The following is a 23842-nucleotide window of genomic DNA, read 5'->3' as shown; positions in this document are numbered from 1 at the left end:
ATTGAGGGCATTTGAGGATACCGATCGCTCGGTAAAACTAGCCTAGAAGATGAAAAGTACGAGCGCTGTCGATTGCTACTACACTGAACGGAGGTATCAGTCGATTTCTTTAAGTCAGTCATTGACTCTTAGGGTAATCCATTACCTAATCCAAAACCCGATGCGACGGATTTCTACTTCGTGCAATGAAGGTCGACAGAGTAGACTGAGAGGTGGAGACGTCCGTGTCGCATCGCTGGTGGTTGCTGAACACGTCGTGGTAGCAGGTCAAGGGGTGAATTTAACACCGCCACACATGCGCGCTTTAAGAGCGTAGGCGGAGCGCAATAATGGCGGTGCACCACACTAACGCTGGCGTTGCGCCCAGTGGGCGCTAGCGGGAACGAACGAGCGCTGATAGCGAGCGCAACGCGCGCGGGACGCGAGCGGAATGCACGCGGGACGCGAGCGGAATGCACGCGCATTCAGCGCGCTGATAGCGTAGCGTTAGCGAAGCGGAATGCGCTTTATGTGTGGCGGAGGCTTAATACGTACCGTTGTACGGCGTAATGCAGGGCTCTCGCAGACGAAGAGGTACGATGACGGGCGAAGCAGAAGAAGGCGAGGTCACCGAAGGTCACTTACTTGGCTCCCAGGGGGTGCATACTGACCTCGTACGACAATCTGTTGGAGTCAGCAGTTACTGTCGTAGTTACTCGTAACAGAAGAGATGTAGTCCTGCCATCGTACAGCATAACATAACATACAACTGAACTGTGCATAGCATATAGTGCTATGCGAACCTTAATCCGACTGCATGTCACTTCAGTCGCCAGCGCCACCGCCTGTTGAAGATTATTCTCCATCGGAAGAGCTTTACTTCGTACAATGTTCCGATTATTGAAGGTCTTATCGGGCTGCAGATGCAAGCAAAACAGGGGCGATTGGCCTACAGCTATCGGCAGCTGTACGGGTAATGCTGGAAACTGCAGCGGTGCAACCTTCCTGTGTAGACTACGAAAGTTGTGAAATTGATGAAATCAGGTTCTACGATCGAATCAAGCACTATATTAATTCAGTATAGTCGAGCCAGATCATAACTACTGAAGTCCTCCTGAGTTCCTGGCCCCTTTCGCTTTGAGCTGGAATCTCAAGTTCACTAAGGCGAAGCGGGTTTATTTTTCCCAATTTGTTTATTAGAGGCTCGGCGAATAAGTTAATCTCTCGAATGGACAGGGGGCGCCACAAGCCTCCGGGAAATCGTCGTGTACTTGGAACCCCGCGGCCAGATTACCGATCGGTTTTGGTGTCCACCCGGTAAAACAGACGCACGCTCAGGATGCAGGACGCTGGCTCGAATTCAGATCTGGACATTCTGAAAGAGATTTTTTTTTTTTTTTTTTAATTTCCGCAAACCTTTACGATGTCTTTGACCTACACAATGAGCGATGTACAGGAATCACAGGGTCGTCTCGCGAGGCGCCTCTCCGATTAGATAGCTCGCGAACATCGTCAGGACACCCTCGCAGCAGTGCGGCTCCTCTTCCGGTTATTGACGTCTTACCTCGTTCAAATATGGGTGTCCAAACCACGTTAGGACGTAGCATCTTTAGAATTTATCTGTTCTCACTTCGGCGACGGAGGAGTCCTTGGTCAAAATAGAGTGTAAATACAGTCGTACTTCACGGGAACTGGAAAGAGAAGAGTGGATACCATAGTGTACGGGATGTCAGCTGATAGCGGCGCCCGGCGTCACATTGGAGGGTAGTATCAGCCTGGTCAGCAACAGAGTCTGCAACGATACCGTAGCAGACGGAGCCTGGATAGTCGTGGTCGTGGCACCATTGTAGGGGAAGACAGTGTTCGCGGTGAGCGTGACATCTTAGGCGCGACGGGCGTTATCAGCGTGGCGGCTAGCAGCACCAAGGGCCCACATCAGCAATCTTACCAGCTTGTCACTGCAGCAGACGCTGTTATGTTCGGCGGTGAGATTGAGACGGCCGTCGTCAGCTCGAAAGGCGTCTCGATGCCCTGTCGCGTCACGCAGTATCGTGCTCGGTGGCCTTCTCGAGGTGGCCGCCGTCAGCGCGGGAGGCACCGGCGCAAGCGTGGCAGTCAGCTACATCGGTGAACAGCATCAACAGAGTTCGCGGCGTCGTCACGGCAAACGCGGCAGGAAAATTAGCGACGCCTTCGCGGTAGCCGCAGTATTGCGCTCGGTGGCGCGATGAAGGTCGCCGCGTCTACAATCTTACCTCGTGCGATCGAGGCGACATCAAGGCGCCAGCATGAGCGTGTCGGCCGACGACACCGGTGGAAAACTTCAAGTAGCTTGCGGCGTTGTCACGGCAGACGCAGCAGAAGGACTGCGACGCCTGTGCAGCGGTTAACAGTATTACGCTCCGCATCACCACTGAGGCGCCAGCATAAGCGTGGCGGCCAGCAATACTGGTGGACAGCTTCGGCAGGGTCGCGTCTCGCGTCGTTGTCACGGCATATGAACGCTCTACATCACCATCGAGGCGCCAGCATAAGCGTGGCGGCCAGCGATACTGGTGGACAGCTTCAGCAGGATCGCGGCGTTGTCACGGCAGATGAGCTCGCTGCATCACCATCGAGGCGCCAGCATAAGCGTGGCGGCCAGCGATACTGGTGGACAGCTACAGCAGGTGGACAGTCAGCAGGATCGCGGCGTTGTCACGGCAGACGAACGCTCTGCATCACCATCGAGGCGCCAGCATAAGCGTGGCGGCCAGCGATATTGGTGGACAGCTTCAGCAGGCTCGCGGCGTTGTCAAGGCAGACGCACGCTCTGCATCACCATCGAGGCGCCAGCATAAGCGTGGCGGCCAGCGACATTGGTGGACAGCTTCAGCAGGCTCGCGGCGTTGTCAAGGCAGACGCACGCTCTGCATCACCATCGAGGCGCCAGCATAAGCGTGGCGGCCAGCGATACTGGTGGACAGCTTCAGCAGGATCGCGGCGTTGTCACGGCAGACGAACGCTCTGCATCGTCACCATCGAGGCGCCAGCATAAGCGTGGCGGCCAGCGATACTGGTGGACAGCTTCAGCGGGATCGCGGCGTTGTCACGGCAGACGAACGCTCTGCATCACCATCGAGGCGCCAGCATAAGCGTGGCGGCCAGCGTTGACGACTGTTCACTAACGGCACGGCGCTCGCGTCGGGGCAGCAGCAGACATACTTACAGCGTCGAACGCGACGCCTATGCGGCGGCCACAACGTTGTTCGGCGGCACCGCAGAGATGGCCATCGTTAACGAGGAGGCAACTTCTACGCAACCTCGGCGGCGCCGACGCGGCGGACAACACTGCCGCGGTCAGCGGCGCTATCGCAGCGCTACAGTAAGTTTCGGCGCCGACACGTGGCTTGGGGCCTCCGCACCGAATCGGAAATTCTTTCTAAAATAATATGAATCTGCTCACCCATTCGTCGGAGAAATTCAAACCTCCTTGGAGCGCGGTATTCCTCCACCGCGCCCTCCGCCGCCGCCGCCGCCGCCGCAGCCCGCAGGTCGCGCAGCCCGCGGTCGCGAAGCACGTGGTCCCCGGAGCACGTGGTCCCCGGCGGAGCAACTTACCTACGTTACCGCTTATATTCTCGCGCGAAACTTTTAATACGCGGATAACACTTCCTACTTTAGTCTCGGAAATGCGAATAGTTTAAAAAGAAAACTGATTAACGGTAACGATTTTTGCAGCATGGAACTTTCTTACAAAAAAGTGGGTAGAATCATAAAGCACCGCTCGTTCATTTCTATAGTGAGAACCCCGAAAGACGAATAATGATCGCTAGCGAGGCATAATATATCTCATTATTCAAGACGAACGAGCGCAAATTAAAAGGGAAGAAAGAATTGACGGATGAAATTGAAAAATTTCATAATTCCGAAACGTTATAAGCCACTTTTTAAATAAAAACACGAATAACTCTGGTTTGACCAGAAATAACAAGGAAATAGAAACTAAAAGATTAATTTCGAGACACCATGCTGTAAAAATGTTCGAACGGAATACGCGACAACCGGTCACTTCGGCGTTCGACGAAACAATGAGGGTGGCTGGTGGCGAGTCGGGGCGCGGGGGGCCTTGTGTTGCAGGTGGGGAAAAACGGGACTACCAACATCGCGGCGGTGAGACGCCGGAGCGACTTACAACGAACGATGGCGCCATCTATCGGTCCGATGCGACGTCTACGACGTACTCTCTATAAAGACCTCGGATATACAAACGGCACAAATAATAAACAATATTAGGCCGTAACGTAACACAGCGAATAACGCCAGAAATCACTTAATCTTCTCTTATAAAACAAAGTCCCCTGCTGCGTCTGTCTGTGTGTTTGTGATAAAGTCAAGAACTACTGAACGGGTTTTCATTTATGAATAGAGTAATCCTTGAGGAAAGTTTAGGTTTATAATTTGTTAAAGTTTTGTTTGAATTGGTTAAAATATGACGATATTTTCTAATCGAGTTGGACAAAATCCCGCTGGCTGAGAGCTTTAATCGAAAACGCTGCCAAAACCGTTTGAGCTATATCAAAATAATGTATTGGAAAATTGTGTCTCTCTAATAGGTCTACAAAAAAGTCCGCGATGGCATATATCTATCTTTTACGGATTACTTATTATAACAATTTTTATGATAATCCCCGTGCGTAGCCGGGGAGGGCCGCTAGTTATATGTATTGTATAAAAATCGAAGCAAAACATAAATATAAGTTTAATTTATACGTAAAAAAACTTTCGTCCCGTATTAAGTATAGGTACCAGTAGCGGCTGGTCCATACAAGCCGATTCCCACCGGCTTGCCTAAAATTGATTACTAGTAAAGTACATAATGTTAGTACAAAATTACTATAAATGTATGTATGTATGTATGTATAACAGTAGCGGCTGGTCCATACAAGCCGATTCCCACCGGCTTGCCTAAAATTGATTACTAGTAAAGTACATAATGTTAAGGTAGGTTTCTTTTTTAAACTTTCACGATTATTACACATACTTATTTTTAAAATCGGGACTTAATCGCGTATGACTACATATTAAACTGACCTCCAACGTTTCAGGGACAGCGTTGTCCCCGTGGTCTCCGTGGTTTAATATGTAGTCATACGCGATTAAGTCCCGATTTTAAAAATAATTAGGTTTCTTTTTGCTTTGGTGTTGCCTAGCAGAAATTTTCACCAGCCGCCACTGATAGGTACTAAGTGATAATTCAATAGTAGTCATGATTTGGTTTTCTCCCGGGCGTGTTGAATCTACAAAACGTACGATAAGTACCCAACGGAACCGCCACCCGAAGCTCTGCACACGAACGTAGGTTCGGGCGGCGGCGTGTCACGGCCCGCGGCGTGTCACGTGTCACGTGAATCCGGGCGCTAAGGCAAGTACGTACGTACGAGGTACGTACCTTGCCGTGTTCGTGAAATTCGTGATCTTAGTACCGCCGGTGTTAAGGTCACGTAGCTACGGTTCGGCGTGAATCACGTGTATCCAGAGCCCTAGTCAAAACCCTTTAGACAAAGAAATTCTGCTGCGGAAATGGCGCTGGATAGGTCATGTTTTACGAAGGCCAAACAACCACCTATCCAAGCAAGGGTTGACCTGGAAAATTCCCGGAAAAAGAGGGCAAGGTCGCCCACGTACCACCTGGAGAAGCACAGTGGAAACAGAGGCGGCATCAGTTGGCCTCGGCTGGGCGGAGCTGGAGGAGGCCGCGCTGGACCGCGAACAATGGAAATCCCTTCTGAGAGCCCTATGTCCCTGATGAGGGATAACAGGATATCATCATCATCATAGTTAAGTGACATCTAGCGACAATTACGCGTCTATCACGCGTCAACTAGCGTAAATTATCAGTACTGCTACTTGTCAATAGATGTCGCGACGAAAGAAAAGTCTAATGCTCACCAATTTTTAGCTAATATTACAATAGTATTAATCAGTATTCTGTTTTCAGTTCCTTCTGCTTGTAATATAAGTTGTATTTTTGGCAGACGAAACACAGTTGCCAGTTGCCACCTAGCATCGAGTAGTGGTACTGATAATTGAAGCGTGATTGTCGCTAGATGTCACTATAACTATGCCTATACAAATAACCCGTATTTACTGATGTATGGAGTCTTCCCTTACTTATTCTTATATGATATACGCTAACGCTCTTTCATAAAACTTTACCTTTTAAAAACTCTTTGTCTTTATTGGTGACATTCTTCTCTTTCTTCTGGCTGATGGCGAGCAGAGGAATGTCATCCTCAGAGTCTGAAGCCTCTTTGGTGGAGACACGGTCCTCGTTATCCCGGGCTTCGTGGTCTGATAACACTGAGGAAGAAATAATTATGTATCGGTCAACCAAATCTTGGCACTTAAAAAGACGCGAAATATTTTTTTTCTATAGGAATAAAAGTTTCGCCCCTAGGCGTAAAGTACACACTAGGGATGTCACGAATGTCGCATGTGTCACATTCGCGAATGTGAATGCGAATATTCAGAATGCGAATGTGCGAATGCGAATATCGCTGAATTTCATAAAAAACCAAAATAAAAACCAAGCAATCACCAACAACCCGCTAGGTAAAAATGCTTACTATTGGTCAAAATGCCGAGTACGAACTTCACGCCGTACGAATTTGAGCTATCTGCGCATGCGCGAGTCGACAGTCGACAAGTAGCAATTGGAGCGGCCGGCGCGGGCGAGGAACAAGCTGCGACTTGCACATATTCGCATTCGCAAAAAAATCGCATCGTTTGAAGCGAATGCGAATGTCAATGCAAATGTTTAAAAGAATACGAATCTTTCGCATATGCGAATGCGAATGCAAATATTCGTAACAACCCTAGACACACGGGCGGCGAGGGACGTGGGGCGTGGAGCAGACGCCTGCGCCGCGTCGCTTGAGTTGAGTGTAATTTAAAAAACGTCTCCTCAGTACATTTTGTATAGGAAAGACTTAAGGCACGGTGGCGCGGTGGCGGCGGCGTGGCGCATCGCCCATACTACTAAATTTTTTTTTTACTTTTGAGGCGCCTTTTTTCGAGACTGGTGTGTTAATACAAGGTGCTCCTTGTATTATATGTGAAAATACGTCCAAAAAAGTAAAAAAAAAAAAAAAAAATTGCGAAAATTTTTAAAATTCATATAACATTTTTTCTTTCTTTTGGCCTCAGAAACGCGTGGTTCAAGTTATGCGGGTTCCTCGCGAGCACCTTGTATATTTTTTATCTTTATTGTTACAAAATGAATTCCATTCTATTCTATTAAGAAGGGGTTTTGTCACTCAGTGACGATGTCACCCCTGTATTGAAATTTGAAAATATATTACCACTAAATTATACTACTATACAGTATGTATGTATGTAAACACTTTATTGTACATAAGACAAGTTAGGACATAGAAATACAGTATAGTTATGGTGTACAAAGGCGAACTTATCCCTATAAGGGATCTCTTCCAGTCAACCTTTGAGCGAATTGAGAGGAAAAAAGTAATAAAAACATGATAGACAAACGAACACTGTACAGAAAGAAAAAATAGTTCAATTCAATTATTACCCCAGTAATAATTAGAACATGCAGCCTATTATACCAATATATACAAATACATAAATATACATATATACCTTATATTTAAACAAATATATATATATATATATATATACAGTTTGTACATGATCCGCTTCATCCGATAGAGGCGATGCTATACATATGTTTAAGCTATTATCAAGTAATAAATCCCTCCTCAGCACCTCATTACGAACACATTCCATCAAAACATGGTATACATCCTCTACCTGGTTGCACTCTGGGCAGTTAGGTGTTAAGGTCAATTTCATCAAGTGTTTAAACTTATTTGATGGAATGTGCCCGGAACGCAGTCTGAGGAGTGAAACCACAATCTTTTTTTTAAATCAGTAGATACTACATACCTTCGGGTTCTTCCTTCAATGCTTTAATTTCAATCTCTACTAGTTCCCCACCGGGCTCTATGTCAAAATGCTCGGTTTTAATAGTAAAGCTTGTTGCTAGCTTGTGCCCTCGTCTGTCTATGTGTCCAATCAAATCTTGTGTTAGCTGCAATTAAAAATATATTTAAATATAAGCAGTCTTCAAGGGCTCTTTCGTAAAGTCAATATTACAGATATGAAATAGTACATTACGAATATTACGATACAAGTGCGTAAAAAAGGAAGTTCAAAACGAGTGGCGATAAATTAAAACACGACCGAAGGGAGTGTTTTAAATCGACACGAGTTACGAATTTCCTTTTCGCACGTGTATCGTACGACGTTTTTCAGTACAGATGAGCCTCCGAAGTTTCGACCTGGCATATAATGAACCACTTCTCGCACTAGTGCGTAAAAAAAACACCATCTGTACTGAAAAAGTATTTACGACAATAAATGACTTTTTAATTTAAGTAATTTATTTTTATTTTATAAAACCAACTAAGCGTGAGCAGGACGTACCCTGTGAAGTGTTTTGTACAAACTTTTAAATATTTAAAGTTTTTATTGACTGGACAAGTTATACGGACTTAAGCTGAAAGTACTAGTGCTTGACGCTGAAATAGTATTCCACATGGCCACTTTATGTCAAAGTGACAAGGTTTAAATTCATATATAGAGAAATATTTGTTGTTCAAATTTAACTTATATGACAGTGCCCATGTTGAATATATCGTCACTACTTTTAAAAAAACTTGTATCTTCGTCTGTCAATGAAAAGAAAATTGTAGTAAGTATGTATGGAATGCATATAGACTTACTGCGTTTTAACTTTGAGGAACAGCGTGAGATACGAGATTTTTTAAAAGTAGTGACGATATGTCTAGTTGAAATTTGAGTAAATGTAAATTATTGAAAATTGAGTAAATGTAACCAGACCTCATTGTTAGCAGCCAGCAGCCTGCTCAGCAGTCGGTCAGAGGTGACGGACTGCACCCACAGCTGGTAACTCCTCCGCAGCAACGCCAGGCACACGTTGCACACTGTGCTTGGCTTGCCGTCGTCTGCATGGAGCTGCAAGAGTAGGGCAAATTGCCAGTAACTGCCTCCCTTCCAGAAACTAAACCTTGTCTAAAAATGCACTCTGTATACTGATAAACAGCCAGTTACTGAAAAGTGGTCACTAATAGAAATTTTATGTTAAAATAAGCTCTGCTTATATGTATAGAATAGAGCAGCCATTCTCAAAGTGTGCTCCGCAGACCCCTAGGGCTCCGCAAAGCCTCTCTGGGGGCTCCGTGTGAATTTTGGGTACCTGATATGCAACTTCAACTCTCTTCCATAAAACCAAATATTCACCAATTGTTAAAAAATAAAAAAACTGCTTCATGTAATACCTCACATTATAGAATTTGGTGATTTTACTATCATGATTGCTTATTAAAATAAAGATTGCAATAAAAAAAAATTAAGGGTACCGTCAGATGTTTTACTTTCTAAAAGGGTTCCATGGGAAAATAAGTTTGAGAACCGCTGGAATAGAGGAATAAGTAAGGGAAGAGTTATAACTCCACACATCAGTAAATGCAAGTTATTTGTAGTGACATCTACAGGCATCCATGTGTCAACTAGCGTAAATTATCAGTACTGCTACTTGTCAATAGATGTTGTGACAAACAAAAAGTCTAATGCTCAACAATTTTTAGTCAATATTACAATAGTATTAATCAGTACTCTGTTTTCAATTCCTTCTGCTTGTAAATATAAGTTGTAAACTGTTTTAATATTACATTTTTGGCAGACGCGACACTGTTGGCACCTAGTGTTGAGTAGTGGTACTGATAAATTACGCTATTTGACGCGTGATTGACGCTAGATGTCACTACAAACAACTTGCATTTACTGATGTATGGAGTTACAACTCTTTCCTCACTTATTCCTCTATGACAGTGTTTTTCAAAGTGTGGGTCGCGACCCCAAGGGGGGTCGCGGCACTTATCCTGGGGGGCCACGAAGTTTAGGTTTAAGAGAAACTTATGACAGGCTGATTTGATTTTTTCTAACTCAATGAAGTCAAATTCTTGAAAAGTCAAATTCTTATACCTTTTTTTGTTTTTATATCTACCATTGTTGAAAATGTCAGCTCACATAAATATGAAGTAGCAAATGGGATCAAGCCATTATTTGAAAACCAATTGAAATGGATATGTTGAGAATTGGTTTTTTTAACTTTGCAAGCTCTCCACCATAACAGAAATATGGATTTCTACGTTCACGTTCATATTGTGTAAAGACGTTGTCCACAACTCTATTTTTGCTATAGAAACCCGTTAACTTTATCTGTTGTAATTATGTTTGTCATTGTTGTATTATGCTGTCAAAGATATCGCGGCAAGATACTCGTTTGCTACTTTCAATAGCCAAACATAATCAGAAAATAAATCTGCAAATCCAGTTTTGTTATAATTGATATAGCTAATATTTGGCAAAGAAAGAGCTATGGGGGTCGCGAAAAAATTAAGGAGTCATAAAGGACCGTGACACCATAAAGTTTGAAAACCACTGCTCTATGATGTATAGAGAACTTATTTTATTGGCAATTTACATTAGTATATACGCTTTGACAACTAATCCCAAGATATGGCGTAGGCACTAGTTTTACGACAGCGACTGCTAGATGGCTTTCACCCCGAAGGGCAACTAGGACTTAATAAGAGTTAGTCCGGTTTCTTCACATCACAGACAGGTTTATAGAGAAAGATATATTTTCAGCAATTGACATACCGGTAATCTAGTTAATTTCTCGTACATTTCTTGAAGGCAGGAGTTCAATATGTTATAAACAGTTACGTTGCTGGCTAGGCACACTCTGCACAGTAATAACTGAGACATATTAAATCTTAATTTTTTTTACGTTTATTAAATAAGCGTTAAGCAAATTGCTTACGAAACAGTACGAATTTGATAAAAATAAGGGAGCTAAATGATCTCATTTTGTGCAGTGAATTAAGAACTATTTCTAATTGATAATATAGTTTTGTTGATAAAAATAAATAAACAAAATATCGAAGACGCGTCCTACTATTGAGAAGGTAATAACTTGTACAATTTGTATTTAAAATCATGTGCTTATGTGGTTTAATATGAGCTTTATTAGAATAGTATAAAGTCTATTTTTAAATACAAAACTTTTTTAATTATAAGAAAATAAGTTCATTCATCGTTACAGAAAGTACCCTATTGCTTGACAGTACTAGTGTTGTCCTATGTCCCATATACTGAATTAGTGGTCCTATTCCGTGTGCAACACCACAAACTACCATTTTTAACATGCGTTTGTTTCTGAACGAATCTTTATGCCACATTTGACAGTAGAGGTTGTTTATAACTTTTATAACCTATAAATTCAAGTTGCACGTGAAACTAAAACGTTGTGTTGTAATTTTATGCAGTGCTGGTGCATCGTTTAAACAATGACGGAATTAACGATAGATTCGGTCCCTACAAAGGGACCGATCTATCCAATGCTAATAAACTTTCAAAACGGTTACCCGAGTGAAGACTTCGAAAGTGAATGCGCAATCATACAAGATACAGATAATGGGACTAAAATGATAGCTACTGAGCTTGATGACCTTGTTTACTATGGTAACGAGCAAAACGAAGATTTGGGCAAGACCCTAATACTAGCCAGAGACAGAAAAACCGGTAAAGTACGTCTTATAGAGGTGGGCAACGCCGAACTCATACCTTATCGTAAAGTCGACTTAAACTCGTCGCAACAGGAAACCAGCAGGCTGGAGCTGAGTAGGAAGTTCGGATCTAAAAAACAAAAGCAGCAAATGGAACAGCGCGAGAAATTGAAATCAAATGTTGTAACAGTTACAGAACAAATGCAAAATGTGACTGCGAATGTTACTGCTGACCAATTAGACCTATCTTCGTATAATAAGACCGATTCCGAAGACTTCTATATACCGCCTATGGACAAAGACGCCACTAAGGTTGAAGAAGTATATCCTATAGAGCAAATCATGTCCGAAGAAGATTACGAGAACATTTTAACAGAATTAAAGGAAGTTGACTTTGTAGAGCACTACCATCCGTACATAAAATCATTAGTCAAAGGCCGAACATATTCTCCTCAGTTAACGGTGCTCGCTGTCTACACTAGTGAGCTCATCAAGTTTACGCATGTAGGTTGCAGGGATTTATTAAAGAAAGACTTTAAAGTATGTGATTTTTCTAACACATTAAATAATATCGCTTTAAAATGCTTTACGGAGTTCAATAAAGGAGTAAGAAAGCAACGAGTTAGACCGGGATACTTGAAAGATAAGCTAATATGTCACATAATGGTATTTGTATTGATATTAAGTAACTTTAAATACATGTTTGAGCCTTTATGTGCAGCGTTGAAGATGTCGCCTAAGTCTCAGGCTTGCCTCAATAAGATTAGGCTTATCAGAGCAACAGTAGTACATGCAGACGGAGGGAAGATGTTGCAGTTAAAATTGCCCTTGCCTGCAAAGGCTACGTTTTTGAGAAGGAAAAGTACTAAGTTTTGATTATCTGGGCTAATGTGTTTTAGTTTGTTTCCTGTTAAGATAAGAATCATGGGTAATCCTCATTTCAAAGATATGAACAATAGTTGTAAATAAAAACATTATTCAACCAAGAACAGTGGCCAGTGACCAATAGTTGGGTTCTCTGTTTTTAGTCACAGTTATTTATACACAATGTAATAGGAGGAAACTGAATAATTAAATCACACATTTCTCAGGCCAAAAGGAAGAGAACATGTTATATCCCAAAATCTTTTTTTTTGTATTTTAACATAAAAATAGATGTTAGGCATAAAACAGGAGGTTTTAATTAGTATCTAGACTTTTTTTCTAAAAATACAATTTTTGAACTTTTGAATGTTTTGCACTTCTCGCTGTTAGACATTTATCAATAAGGACAGTGAAACTTTGCTCCTATAATGGCATAAACTCATTCAAATCTAAAAATGTTTTGCTGTACATGGTATACACTAGCCCCATTATTCATAAACGTTCACTAAAGTTATCAAGCCGATAAAGTTCGTTTGTCCCTTTCCGACGTATTGGTGTGATAGAAAGGGACAAACGAACTTTATCGGCTTGATAACTTTAGTGAACGTTTATGAATAAGAGGGTAGGAATACAAGATTTTAAGCACACATTCCTGAGGCCAAAAGTATTAGGTGTGTAAGTTTTAGTAATGTTGCCAAAAAAAATATGTTATTTAATTTTCGTTTATTTTTACATGTGTTAACAATACAGTTATTAATTAAATTATTTTTTTACGGAATATAACATGTATTTTACATCTCATGTATAATAAGGATGTAAGGACTATGCTCCATCACTCATCATCACCATCAAAAGCCCTTTTCTAATTTTTTTTTATTGGTTATAATAACTCTGAAACTAGATGAAATCCAGACAAGTTAATATAGAATTATAATCTTAAAATGTGATCAGGAATATTATTCAGCCTTCTCATGTTACATGGTGCATAGTTTGCGATTTCGCGAATTTGTTTCAAATTATAGGCCCGTTTCCATACTGTCTTCGATGGCCAAGGTTTTCGAGAGGCTGGTTTATGCTGCACTATTTGATCATGTAAAAGACAAGCTCTCTCCATATCAACACGGGTTTATGCCCAAGCGATCGACTTGTACAAATCTTTTTAGCTATGTAAGTAACATCGCGGAAGCTGTCGATGGAGGCCACCAGGTAGATGCGGTATACACCGACTTTCCGAAGGCTTTCGATAAGGTTAATCACAGAATCTTAGTTTATAAATTGCACAACTTCGGTGTTGCAGGTAGTTTACTTAACTGGTGCCAAACTTACCTTCAAGGCAGGCCATCAACTGTGGTGATAGAGGGCACTGAGTCTGACAGTTTTATTGCACTCTCTGGCGTACCACAGGGATCTAATCTGGGGCCATTATTTTTCAACGTATTTATTAATGACATAACTCTTGAATTTAATCACTCGATTGTAACGCTATTTGCAGATGATTTGAAAATGCTCCGTGTGATAAAAAATCAATCTGATGTCCATCGGTTACAGGATGACGTAGACGTGTTGGTAAAATGGTGTAGGTCTAACGGAATGGTTCTGAACCCCAGTAAATGTAACCATATAAAATTCAGTCGAAAACGAAATCCTATACCATCGAAATATGTAATACTAAACGAAAATTTGCAAGAGGTCAACGAAATAAGAGATCTTGGTGTCATTATGGACAGCAAGCTACGCTTTGTAAGTCACATAGAGAAGACAATTGATGCTGCATTCAAATGTCTGGGGTTTGTGTTGAGATGTGGTAAGGAGTTCAAGGAATGTTCTACAATTATTACCCTATTCAATTGTTACGTAAGGAGTAAATTAGAATATTGTAGTGTGATCTGGAATCCTAGTTACAAAATACATATTGAAAGAATTGAACGATTGCAAAAACGGTTTACTAGACACTTATCTTATCGTTTTGGAAAAGGCAGCCAGGTATATAATTCTAGACTTAAACAATTTAATCTTATTTCTCTTACTAGTAGGCGTAGTATGTTGGACCTAATGTTTTTGCATAAGCTTCTAAACAATAAGATTGACTGCATGGAAATGGTTAGTCAGATAAGTCTGAAAGTTCCGTCCCGCCTGCCACGTTACCCGTGTTCTTTACTCTATGTGCCTCCTAGTAGGACAAACCTTTTAGCGCACTCGCCTTTGCCTCGCCTGGCTCGCCTGTACAACGAATTTACTAAAAGGGACCCATCTTTGGATGTGTTTAGCGACAGCGAATCCTCATTTAAAAACAAATTACTATCTGTTGACGGATCTTGCTAACTCTGTTTACTTATTGATAATTTCTGTGTTAATTTGTAATTTTGTAATAGTTTAAATGTGTAAACTTAGTTAATTTATATATAGCCCTTGGGGCAATAGGAATATTGTCATACTTAATATTATGTTTTTGCATGCTGTGATTACCTATAAGTGGGGGATCAATTATGAATGGGCTTTTTATAATCTGTAATTAATAGTATGTATATTGTATCTTCTGTTGGTGATCCTAATAAACAAATAAACAAATAAATAAACAATTATTTGATACCCCCGAAATTAATGATAGACTAGCAATACTTGTATTTATAGGATAAGGAAGTATGAAATCAAATAAAATGGATATTTTATCATATAAACATTGTTTTATTTTAAATTGTTAGTGTTGAACTAGACCGCTTCATAGAATCAAAGTTTTAAGGCCTGAGCCGCCTGAGTAGAGTTATAAGTTAAGGAAATAGTTGTAACTCTATACATCAGTAAATGCAAGTTATTTGTATAGGCATAGTTAAGTGACATCTAGCGACAATCACGTGACAAGCGCAAATTATCAGTACTGCTACTTGTCAATGGATGTCGCGACGAACGAAGAATCTAATGCTCACCAATTTTTATCTAATATTACAATAGTATTAATCAGTATTCTGTTTTCATTTTCAATTCCTTCTGCTTATAATATAAGTTGTAAACGGTTCTAATATTATTTTTTTGCCCGACGAGACACTTTTGGCACCTAGTATCGAGTAGTGGTACTGTTAATTCACGCTATTTGACGCGTGTCGCTAGATGTCACTAAACTATGCCTATACAAATAGCCCGCATTTACTGATGTATGGAGTCTTCCCTTATTCCTCTATACTCTATGGTTCGTGTGTCATATAAAATCTGTAGGTTTAGTAGCACCCACGGTGTATATCTGCTTTTATGCTATTCTATAGCTGCTTAAGAATACTATTCATACAAAATAAAACTATAGACCACGCTATGTTGGCTGCGTTTTCGTTAATAAAGCCAGATCATATTAAAAGTTTAAAAATAGGGATGACGACTACATAAAAAATGACATTCTGATTAGTCCGTCAGTTAGATCGTCCAAAAATACTGAATACTTATTTTTCACTTTTTCTAATTAATGTAAAAATACAAAGATATAGAGCATCAAAGCTCTGGAGTGGGGGCTTGTGGCGTCACTTCTAAGTAAAAATTGTACCTAGGCGTGACGTCAAGCAAAACTTCAACCGTCGTCAATTTTCGTTTACGAGAAAAAATAAAATTCTTTGATAATGTAACTGACGGACTAATTCATTTTTTTATTACACTATAGATTACTATTAAAATATAGGTTGCCCCGGCGGGGATGTCAAATACACTGCTAACTTAGCTTGTGCCTCTAAAACTTATGGTAGTTTAGTAAGACAAGTAAATAAAAAAAATTATAATCTCTGCACACAACAAATTCGATCTTTAATTGTTTCAATTTTATTAGGTTAATATTGTTGGAATGAGCATGCGACTTATTATGTATAAATAGGAATATTAAGAAATTACATTGCATTGTTTACCAACTGGTTCACTTAATTTACATAATTTACGTTTTTTGACATACCTACCTATGTTGCTTTAACGCATGAACTAGTTTAATAAGTTTTGTTAAAATCGTAAGTACTATCGATAACGCTGTTAAAATATAAATGTCTATTAATAATCCCTATTATGGGTGTTGCTGTTGTACCAGTGTACCCTCCTACTTATCAACATTTTGTGCCCTGACAGGGTGTCATGTACTGACTACCTATAATTATTAACATCTTTTGTAATGAACATGACGTGTAATGGTAAATAAATAAATGAAAATAAATAAATGAAAAATGAGATATCTCCATTTCTCCATAGAGGAATAAGGGAAGAGTTGTAACTCCATACATCAGTAAATGCGAGTTATTTGTAGTGACATCTAGCGTAAATTATCATTACTGCTACTTGTCAATAGATGTCGCATCGAACGAAAAGTCTAATGCTCAACAATTTTTAGCTAATATTACAATAATATTAATCAGTATTCTGTTTTGTAGTAATATAAACTAATGTGGTACTGATAATTTGACGCATGATTCATGCATGATTGACGCTAGATGTCACTACAAATAACTAGCGTTTACTGATGTACATACATACAATCACGCCTGTATCCCATATAGGGGTAGGCAGAACACATGAAACTACTAAAGTTTCAGTGCCACTCTTAGCAAATAAGGGGTTGAAAGAAAACGAAACTGTGACATTGCAGTGACAGGTTGCCAGCCTCTCGCCTACGCCACAATTTAACCCATATCCCATAGTCGCCTTCTACGACACCCACGGGAAGAAAAGGGGTGGTGAAATTCCCGTCACCACACAGGCAGGTTTACTGATGTATAGACTTACAACTCTTTCCTAACTTATTCCTGTATAATTTCACTTAAGTAATCGGATTGACTCTGTAATCTGATTTGTGATATTACAAATTGTTACAAGACTTACAAGGCTTTATCCTTAACTTTTCTCTTTATAGTAAAATACAATTGTGAATAATATGATTTTAAAAATATAAAATGTAAATAAAAATATGTTGATCTTAAAATTAAATAGATTTTAACTTAATTTATATAATACTAATTATTGCTTTAAATAGGTTTTGAGATACAGACAATATTACTTGTTCCATGTTTAGTGTTAGGGTCAATACATGCAGACAATCCAACTGTAAATTACAGGTATCCCACCTAAAACATTCTGTAAAAAACTAGCCCAGTCTCGATGGAGCTGCATGTTTATCTCTAAAAAGTTATGAAATCTAGACAAATTCGTGACAAGTCTAAGGTTCCTTACAGCTATTTCTTTATTATTATAGTCAATGTTGTGTGACTTGGCCGTTGAAGGGTAGCGGTTCTGTCGACAGACTGGTGCAATGGTGTCATAGAGCACCTGGTTTTGTACCCATGTGTACCCTTCAACGGCTAAGTTACATGGAAAGGCACCTTTTATATTCACGGTGACATAGGTTCAGTCTTCACAATATTCTCCTCTATATCTATCGGCTCTTCCTTCACAGTTATATCCCCCGTAGTGCTCTCCGCTTCAGCGGACTCCACCCAGCTGGATTCATCGCTCATCTCCGCAGTACATAACTCACTCAAAATCATCTTACTCTTACATCCTTCCATATTACTCAACCTATGTCTCTGTACCGAATACTCCAAACAGTTATAAGAAGAAGTGCAGGTCTCACATTTGAAAATTATCGAGTCTCTCAAATGTCTCAATTTCTGGTATATATCTAAGTAATAATCGTTGTTAAAATTCTGTATACATTCCTCGCATTCTATATTAAACATGCGTTTCTTAGATCCGTAAGTCGCTAGTTCTTCAGCGTCGAAATCGTTATGGAATTTCTTGATATGCCGCTTCAAAGTTTTCCGTGTGCTGAAATCTTTCATACATAATACACAGCAGGGTGAAAGTTTTTGTGTTACGGTCGGTGTGACGTGGAATATTTCGTTGTGTTGTTCAAATTTGTCCTGTCCGGTGAAGACTATGTTACATGGCTCGCATTTGAAGATCTGGTCTTTAGCTAAGTGCTTTGTTTGGAGATGGATTGACAACGCTTCGTTTGAACTGAAGGAGACAGAGCAGAGATCACACGGATATGTATTCATGTTGAAAGAATGGAGTAACTTTAGGTGAATCTTACAGGATTTTGCTGATTCAAAGCGCTTGTAACAGATATGACACTGAGGGAACACTGTTGAGTTAGGATGCTTGGTCCGTACATGTTTTCTGAGACTCCGTTTCTCTTTAAAAAGTGTTTCACATTCGATGCATTTGTAGCGCTGCATGCCCAAGTGTGTATATTCTATATGACGACGGATATTCCTTTTAGATTTAAACTGTTTCTCACAATAGTCACATTTAGACCAGGAGTCGTTGTTGTGCACAATTTTAATGTGTGAAGCGAGATAATACTTGTTGCTACAGATTTTTCCACATAGTCCACAACCAACGGCTTCATCAGTAGTATGTTTTAGTTTCATGTGGTGCTTTAAAGAGCGGTCACTGTAGTACATTCTATCGCAGTGAGGACATTTAAAACCAGCTTCAGATTCTTCAGGGTTGGTTGAGGACACATCATTGTCAGCTATTTGGGCTTGTGGATGAAAAATCCTGATATGAAACTCTAGACTTGAGATATCTGTAAATAATTTGTCGCAATAGTTGCAGTGGTTCACACCAGGCGGCGGCAGGCAAACCTTTTGTGTTCAAACATGGTTTCTTTGCTGTAGAACTTTGAGAAGCAAACATTACATGTTGATAGTGAATATTCTCTATCATGACTGGTTCTCATGTGGTCCTTCAGTTCGTAGACAGAGTTAAATACGCTATTGCAATTCTCGCAGTTATACAAACTTTCTTTCTCAGTCTGCCCCATTTGTTTCAGCAAGGAATTTCTGCAGTATTCATAGAACATCTTAAACGTATGATCGGATTTCACATGCTGTCGTAAAGTAGCTTCGTCACCGAAGAACTGTTCGCAATATTCACAATTAAATTCTTGAAGCTGTACTTTAAAATCGTAGTTATAATAATCTGTGGTGTCTTGTTCCATATTGAAGTCTATTTTATATTCCTGGTCCGTGTTATGCCTAGTCCTGGCGTGTCTACGTAAACTTTGATTTGATGTATACACTTTAGGGCACAGTGTGCATCTGAATTCACCTTTTTCTCCATGATACATCTCTATATGTCGCTTTAGATTCCTGTTATTAGTGTAAACTTTTTCGCACAGGTGACATTTGATGATTCCTTTTAGTACATTGTGATTCGCCTGTATGTGAGCTAAGAGAGAGTGTTTGCCTTTGAAGGATCTTTTGCAATAATCGCAGGTCGGGTATTGCACATCGGGGTTATGTAGTTGGTTGATATGTCTTTTCAAGTTTCTCTCTGTTGTAAAAGTTTTAGCGCATGTTGGACACTGTATCTGAGGCCCGACGCCTTGGAGATGAACGGTGACCATGTGCGAGACAACATTTTGTTTTCTAGTGAAGATTCGTCCGCAGATGTCACACTCGGGGTAGGGCTGCATGAACCGGTTGTGACCTCTGCTGAGGTGGAGCTGAAGACCGGCCGGGCTCCCAAACCTCGTGTCACAGATCTCACAGTAGCAAGTTGAGTTGACGTGGCAGTTCTCTATATGCGTTTCGAGGTTGTACTTCCTTGTGAATGTGCGCGTGCAGTAATCGCATACATATTCTGCCATTTTATAAATTTCGCTACTGGGCTTTAGTCTTTTATGAATATGACCGCATTGTTTTATTAGTAATCAGTCTTGCAGTGGAGGTCATGATGAGACAATGTTTCTTGATTTCATCTGGGGGACATCTGAAAATTATAATATGTTGCATATAGTCTTTGTATGTGAAAATAAAATTATACATAATACTATAATTTTTCTTTTTGTATACTACGTCGGTGGCAAACAAGCATACGGCCCGCCTGATGCCTGATAACTCTAAATAATTGTGGCACTGTCCAAAAAAAGACTGATTTGTATGCAATTATTTTTAATTTCTTTTTAGGGGTTCCGTAGTCAACTAGGAACCCTTATAGTTTCGCCATGTCTGTCTGTCCGTCCGTCCGTCCGTCCGTCCGCGGATAATCTCAGTAACCGTAAGCACTAGAAAGCTGAAATTTGGTACCAATATGTATATTAATCACGCCAACAAAGTGCAAAAATAAAAAACCGGCCAAGAGCGTGTCGGGCCACGCTCAGTGTAGGGTTCCGTAGTTTTTCGTATTTTTCTCAAAAACTACTGAACCTATCAAGTTCAAAACAATTTTCCTAGAAAGTCTTTATAAAGTTCTACTTTTGTGATTTTTTCATATTTTTTAAACATATGGTTCAAAAGTTAGAGGGGGGGGGCGCACTTTTTTTTCCTTTAGGAGCGATTATTTCCGAAGATATTAATATTATCAAAAAACGATCTTAGTAAACCCTTATTCATTTTTAAATACCTATCCAACAATATATCACACGTTGGGGTTGAAATGAAAAAAAAAATCAGCCCCCACTTTACATGTAGGGGGGGTACCCTAATAAAACATTTTTTCCATTTTTTTATTTTTGCACTTTGTTGGCGTGATTGATATACATATTGGTACCAAATTTCAGCTTTCTAGTGCTTACGGTTACTGAGATTATCCGCGGACGGACGGACGGACGGACGGACGGACAGACAGACATGGCGAAACTATAAGGGTTCCTAGTTGGCTACCGAACCCTAAAAATGGAAAAAAATGTTTTATTAGGGTACCCCCCCTACATGTAAAGTGGGGGCTGATATTTTTTTTCATTGCAACCCCAATGTGTGATATATTGTTGGATAGGTATTTAAAAATGAATAAGGGTTTACTAAGATCGTTTTTTGATAATATTAATATCTTCGGAAATAATCGCTCCTAAAGGAAAAAAAAGTGCGTCCCCCCCACAGAATTAGATTTAGATAGAAGAAACGAGTTCATTTATTTGTATGGCGGCCGAGCGTGTCAGATTTTGTACTGAAGTTGTTACTTGCCTGTGATTTTAAATATGGCTCAGGCCCTTGAGTGTTGATAAGTTTTATGTTGTTGCAATTAAATATCATATAACGAGGCATTTTTAATGTTTTTGTTGACTTCAACTTACAAAAATTGACGCCCGGAAGCTGCAAGCTGCGATTAAAGACGGACAACTCAGTGGATTTCACTGAGTTCATTTGACACGCTAAGTAGATACGTTTGCTTGATCTATGGTTTATATGACATCTGTGGTCCCCCCCCTCTAACTTTTGAACCATATGTTTAAAAAATATGAAAAAAATCACAAAAGTAGAACTTTATAAAGACTTTCTAGGAAAATTGTTTTGAACTTGATAGGTTCAGTAGTTTTTGAGAAAAATACGAAAAACTACGGAACCCTACACTGAGCGTGGCCCGACACGCTCTTGGCCGGTTTTTTATTTAAACTTGGTCAAAACAATATGTATATCTACAGTTTTACACTACAGCAATCCATTGCAATAATTATGGTGTATAGTTAATTGCTATCCTACCTAACCTTTTCATAATTTTTTTATCATGAACAGAATATACAATAACTAGTATCATGAGCCTATTTTTTAGTGAATTCCAAAAACAAACGTATAGCAATTTTATTTAACTTTTTTACAGGCTGTCAATGCGTAACTCTTTTGAAAATCACGGATTGGAAACCAGTTTTTACTCCATACTAGAGATGGGCCGAATATGGACTTTGCCGAATACGAATATTCGGCCGAACATTCGGTTCAGATCTTACCGAACCGAACGTTCGGCCGAATATTTGGTGCGCTATATTTTTAAAGCTGATGTAAAGTTTAAAACTTTTAAAGGAATGGTAATGAATACATAATGTTACTAGTGTTACTAGCACCTGCTGTTCTTATCAATAGATGGATACTTAAAATTTTGTTTTTTCTTGACCTATATTTTTGTTATAAAATACAAAATGTTATTGATATTTTGAACCATATATTTAGCTCTATTTTTGTAGTTCCTTGGAACGCTGAAATATGATGGCATTATCCGATGAATTACAAAACAACTTACGTTATTTAACACTTTGTTTATTCGGTAAATATTCGGCAATGTAACCGAACTAGTCGGCCGAATACGAACATTGACAAAGTTGCCGAATATGCCGAATACCGAATATTTACCGAATATTCGGCCCATCTCTACTCCATACTAAAATACTGGTACTTTTCTTGTTCTTTGGTATAATATTTTATATTATTTATTAATTTATTTAATTGTACTGGTAGCTTCAGCTGTCCTCCAGGGTTATCCCAATTATTGTACCTATCTTCTCCATCTCAAAATATTACCAAGATTCCTCACCCCTAGGAATACCTTGTGGGCCTAGCTAGGACTAAATCCAACTCTATGAAAGTTTTGAGTGTTTCACGGTTATTTTCATTAGACTTATATAGACTGTGATTACCTTTTTGATTTTTATCGAGCTACCGGTATTTCGACGCAGTTGCATGCATCATGATCATGGTCTATATCCCGGTCAATATGAGCCTGGGTACTGAAATCCATTACTCTGTTACCATAACACGTTACTCACTTACGGATATCTTATCAGTTACACTCAGTAGGATAAAGAAACTTTCTAATTACGTATAATATATGTACAGCATAATATTACAAGTCAATAATGGAAGCTTATCTTTTCGAGTCCAAATATGTACTTATGGATTTTCCCGTTTACGTGCTTCAGGCATTCGGTGAAAACTGCCTCATATGATTAAAGAGTAAAGTATATTAAATACAATAAAAACTTACTGAATGTAACATTACACTCTCGTTGGATAACTTCTATTGTGCCTTTTAAAGTAGAATGTACATTTAAACAGAATTACAGATGCCTGTATTTCAACGGGCGGAGATCACGCACTTATGTATAAGCACTTTAGTTAGCTTATATTAATTAGTTTAGGTAAAGAATAAAAAGCTATAAAATAAAAATAAAATCCATCGGGTCAACTCCTACTCTGTACTGACAGCTAGCCAAGCGTAGCGTTGTACCATGTACCAAAATTTAATTGGTACATCTAAGATCTGTTCACACGTGATGTTGATTATCAGATCGGCCAAGTTGATCAAAAATGAAATTCAAATTTTATTAAATATATTGCGACATAGCTCTAGCTAGCTCTCTTTTATAGCCCTAACACATTACCAGGCCGTGCCAAGGTCATCATTATATATAAAGAAATATCGTGTTCTCGCTCTTACTACCAGGGTGACCTTGGCGCGATGTAAAAGGTCTTTAATCTGGCACAGAAAGCTTGTTTTTACAAACTTTTTTTTAACTCACACTCGATACGTGTGCAAGAGCCATAAATGATAATTTGTTTTATGGCCGCTGTACACACATGGCCAACAGTTCCACCAACCCCCTTGGC

At 39.9% G+C, this 23842-nt stretch overlaps 3 protein-coding genes across 4 annotated transcripts in view; 1 reads left to right on the top strand and 2 right to left on the bottom strand.

The window, feature by feature from the left end:
* Positions 1-10991, bottom strand: part of LOC125239456 (zinc finger protein 436-like) — a 32913-nt gene extending 21922 nt beyond the window's left edge. The window contains exons 1-4 of the mRNA XM_048147065.1: positions 10729-10991; positions 8884-9018; positions 7927-8071; positions 6178-6321 (exon numbers count right to left, since the gene is read on the bottom strand). Coding sequence (XP_048003022.1) covers positions 6178-6321; positions 7927-8071; positions 8884-9018; positions 10729-10836 — 532 coding nt within the window. The 5' untranslated portion in view covers positions 10837-10991. The remainder of the gene's footprint in view (positions 1-6177; positions 6322-7926; positions 8072-8883; positions 9019-10728) is intronic.
* Positions 10992-11330: 339 nt separating this feature from the next.
* LOC125239458 (DNA-directed RNA polymerase I subunit RPA49-like) lies at positions 11331-13492 on the top strand. The gene is made up of 2 exons (XM_048147067.1): positions 11331-12957; positions 13136-13492. The coding sequence occupies exon 1, from the start codon at positions 11418-11420 to the stop codon at positions 12510-12512; it is 1095 nt and encodes a 364-aa protein (XP_048003024.1). The 5' UTR covers positions 11331-11417; the 3' UTR covers positions 12513-12957; positions 13136-13492.
* A 3616-nt stretch (positions 13493-17108) lies between these two features.
* LOC125239459 (PR domain zinc finger protein 15-like) lies at positions 17109-23413 on the bottom strand. Of its 2 annotated transcripts, none has more exons than XM_048147068.1 (2): positions 23220-23413; positions 17109-20234 (listed from the first exon to the last, which is right to left on the bottom strand). In XM_048147068.1, the coding sequence occupies exon 2, from the start codon at positions 18920-18922 to the stop codon at positions 17846-17848; it is 1077 nt and encodes a 358-aa protein (XP_048003025.1). In that variant the 5' UTR covers positions 18923-20234; positions 23220-23413; the 3' UTR covers positions 17109-17845. Both variants share the same exon structure in this region, with proteins under 2 accessions (XP_048003025.1, XP_048003026.1).
* Positions 23414-23842: the final 429 nt, after the last annotated feature.

This window comes from Leguminivora glycinivorella, chromosome 25 (assembly GCF_023078275.1).
Source record: "Leguminivora glycinivorella isolate SPB_JAAS2020 chromosome 25, LegGlyc_1.1, whole genome shotgun sequence".
Lineage (NCBI taxonomy): Eukaryota > Metazoa > Arthropoda > Insecta > Lepidoptera > Tortricidae > Leguminivora > Leguminivora glycinivorella.
This window is presented reverse-complemented; position numbering and strand designations above follow the sequence as displayed.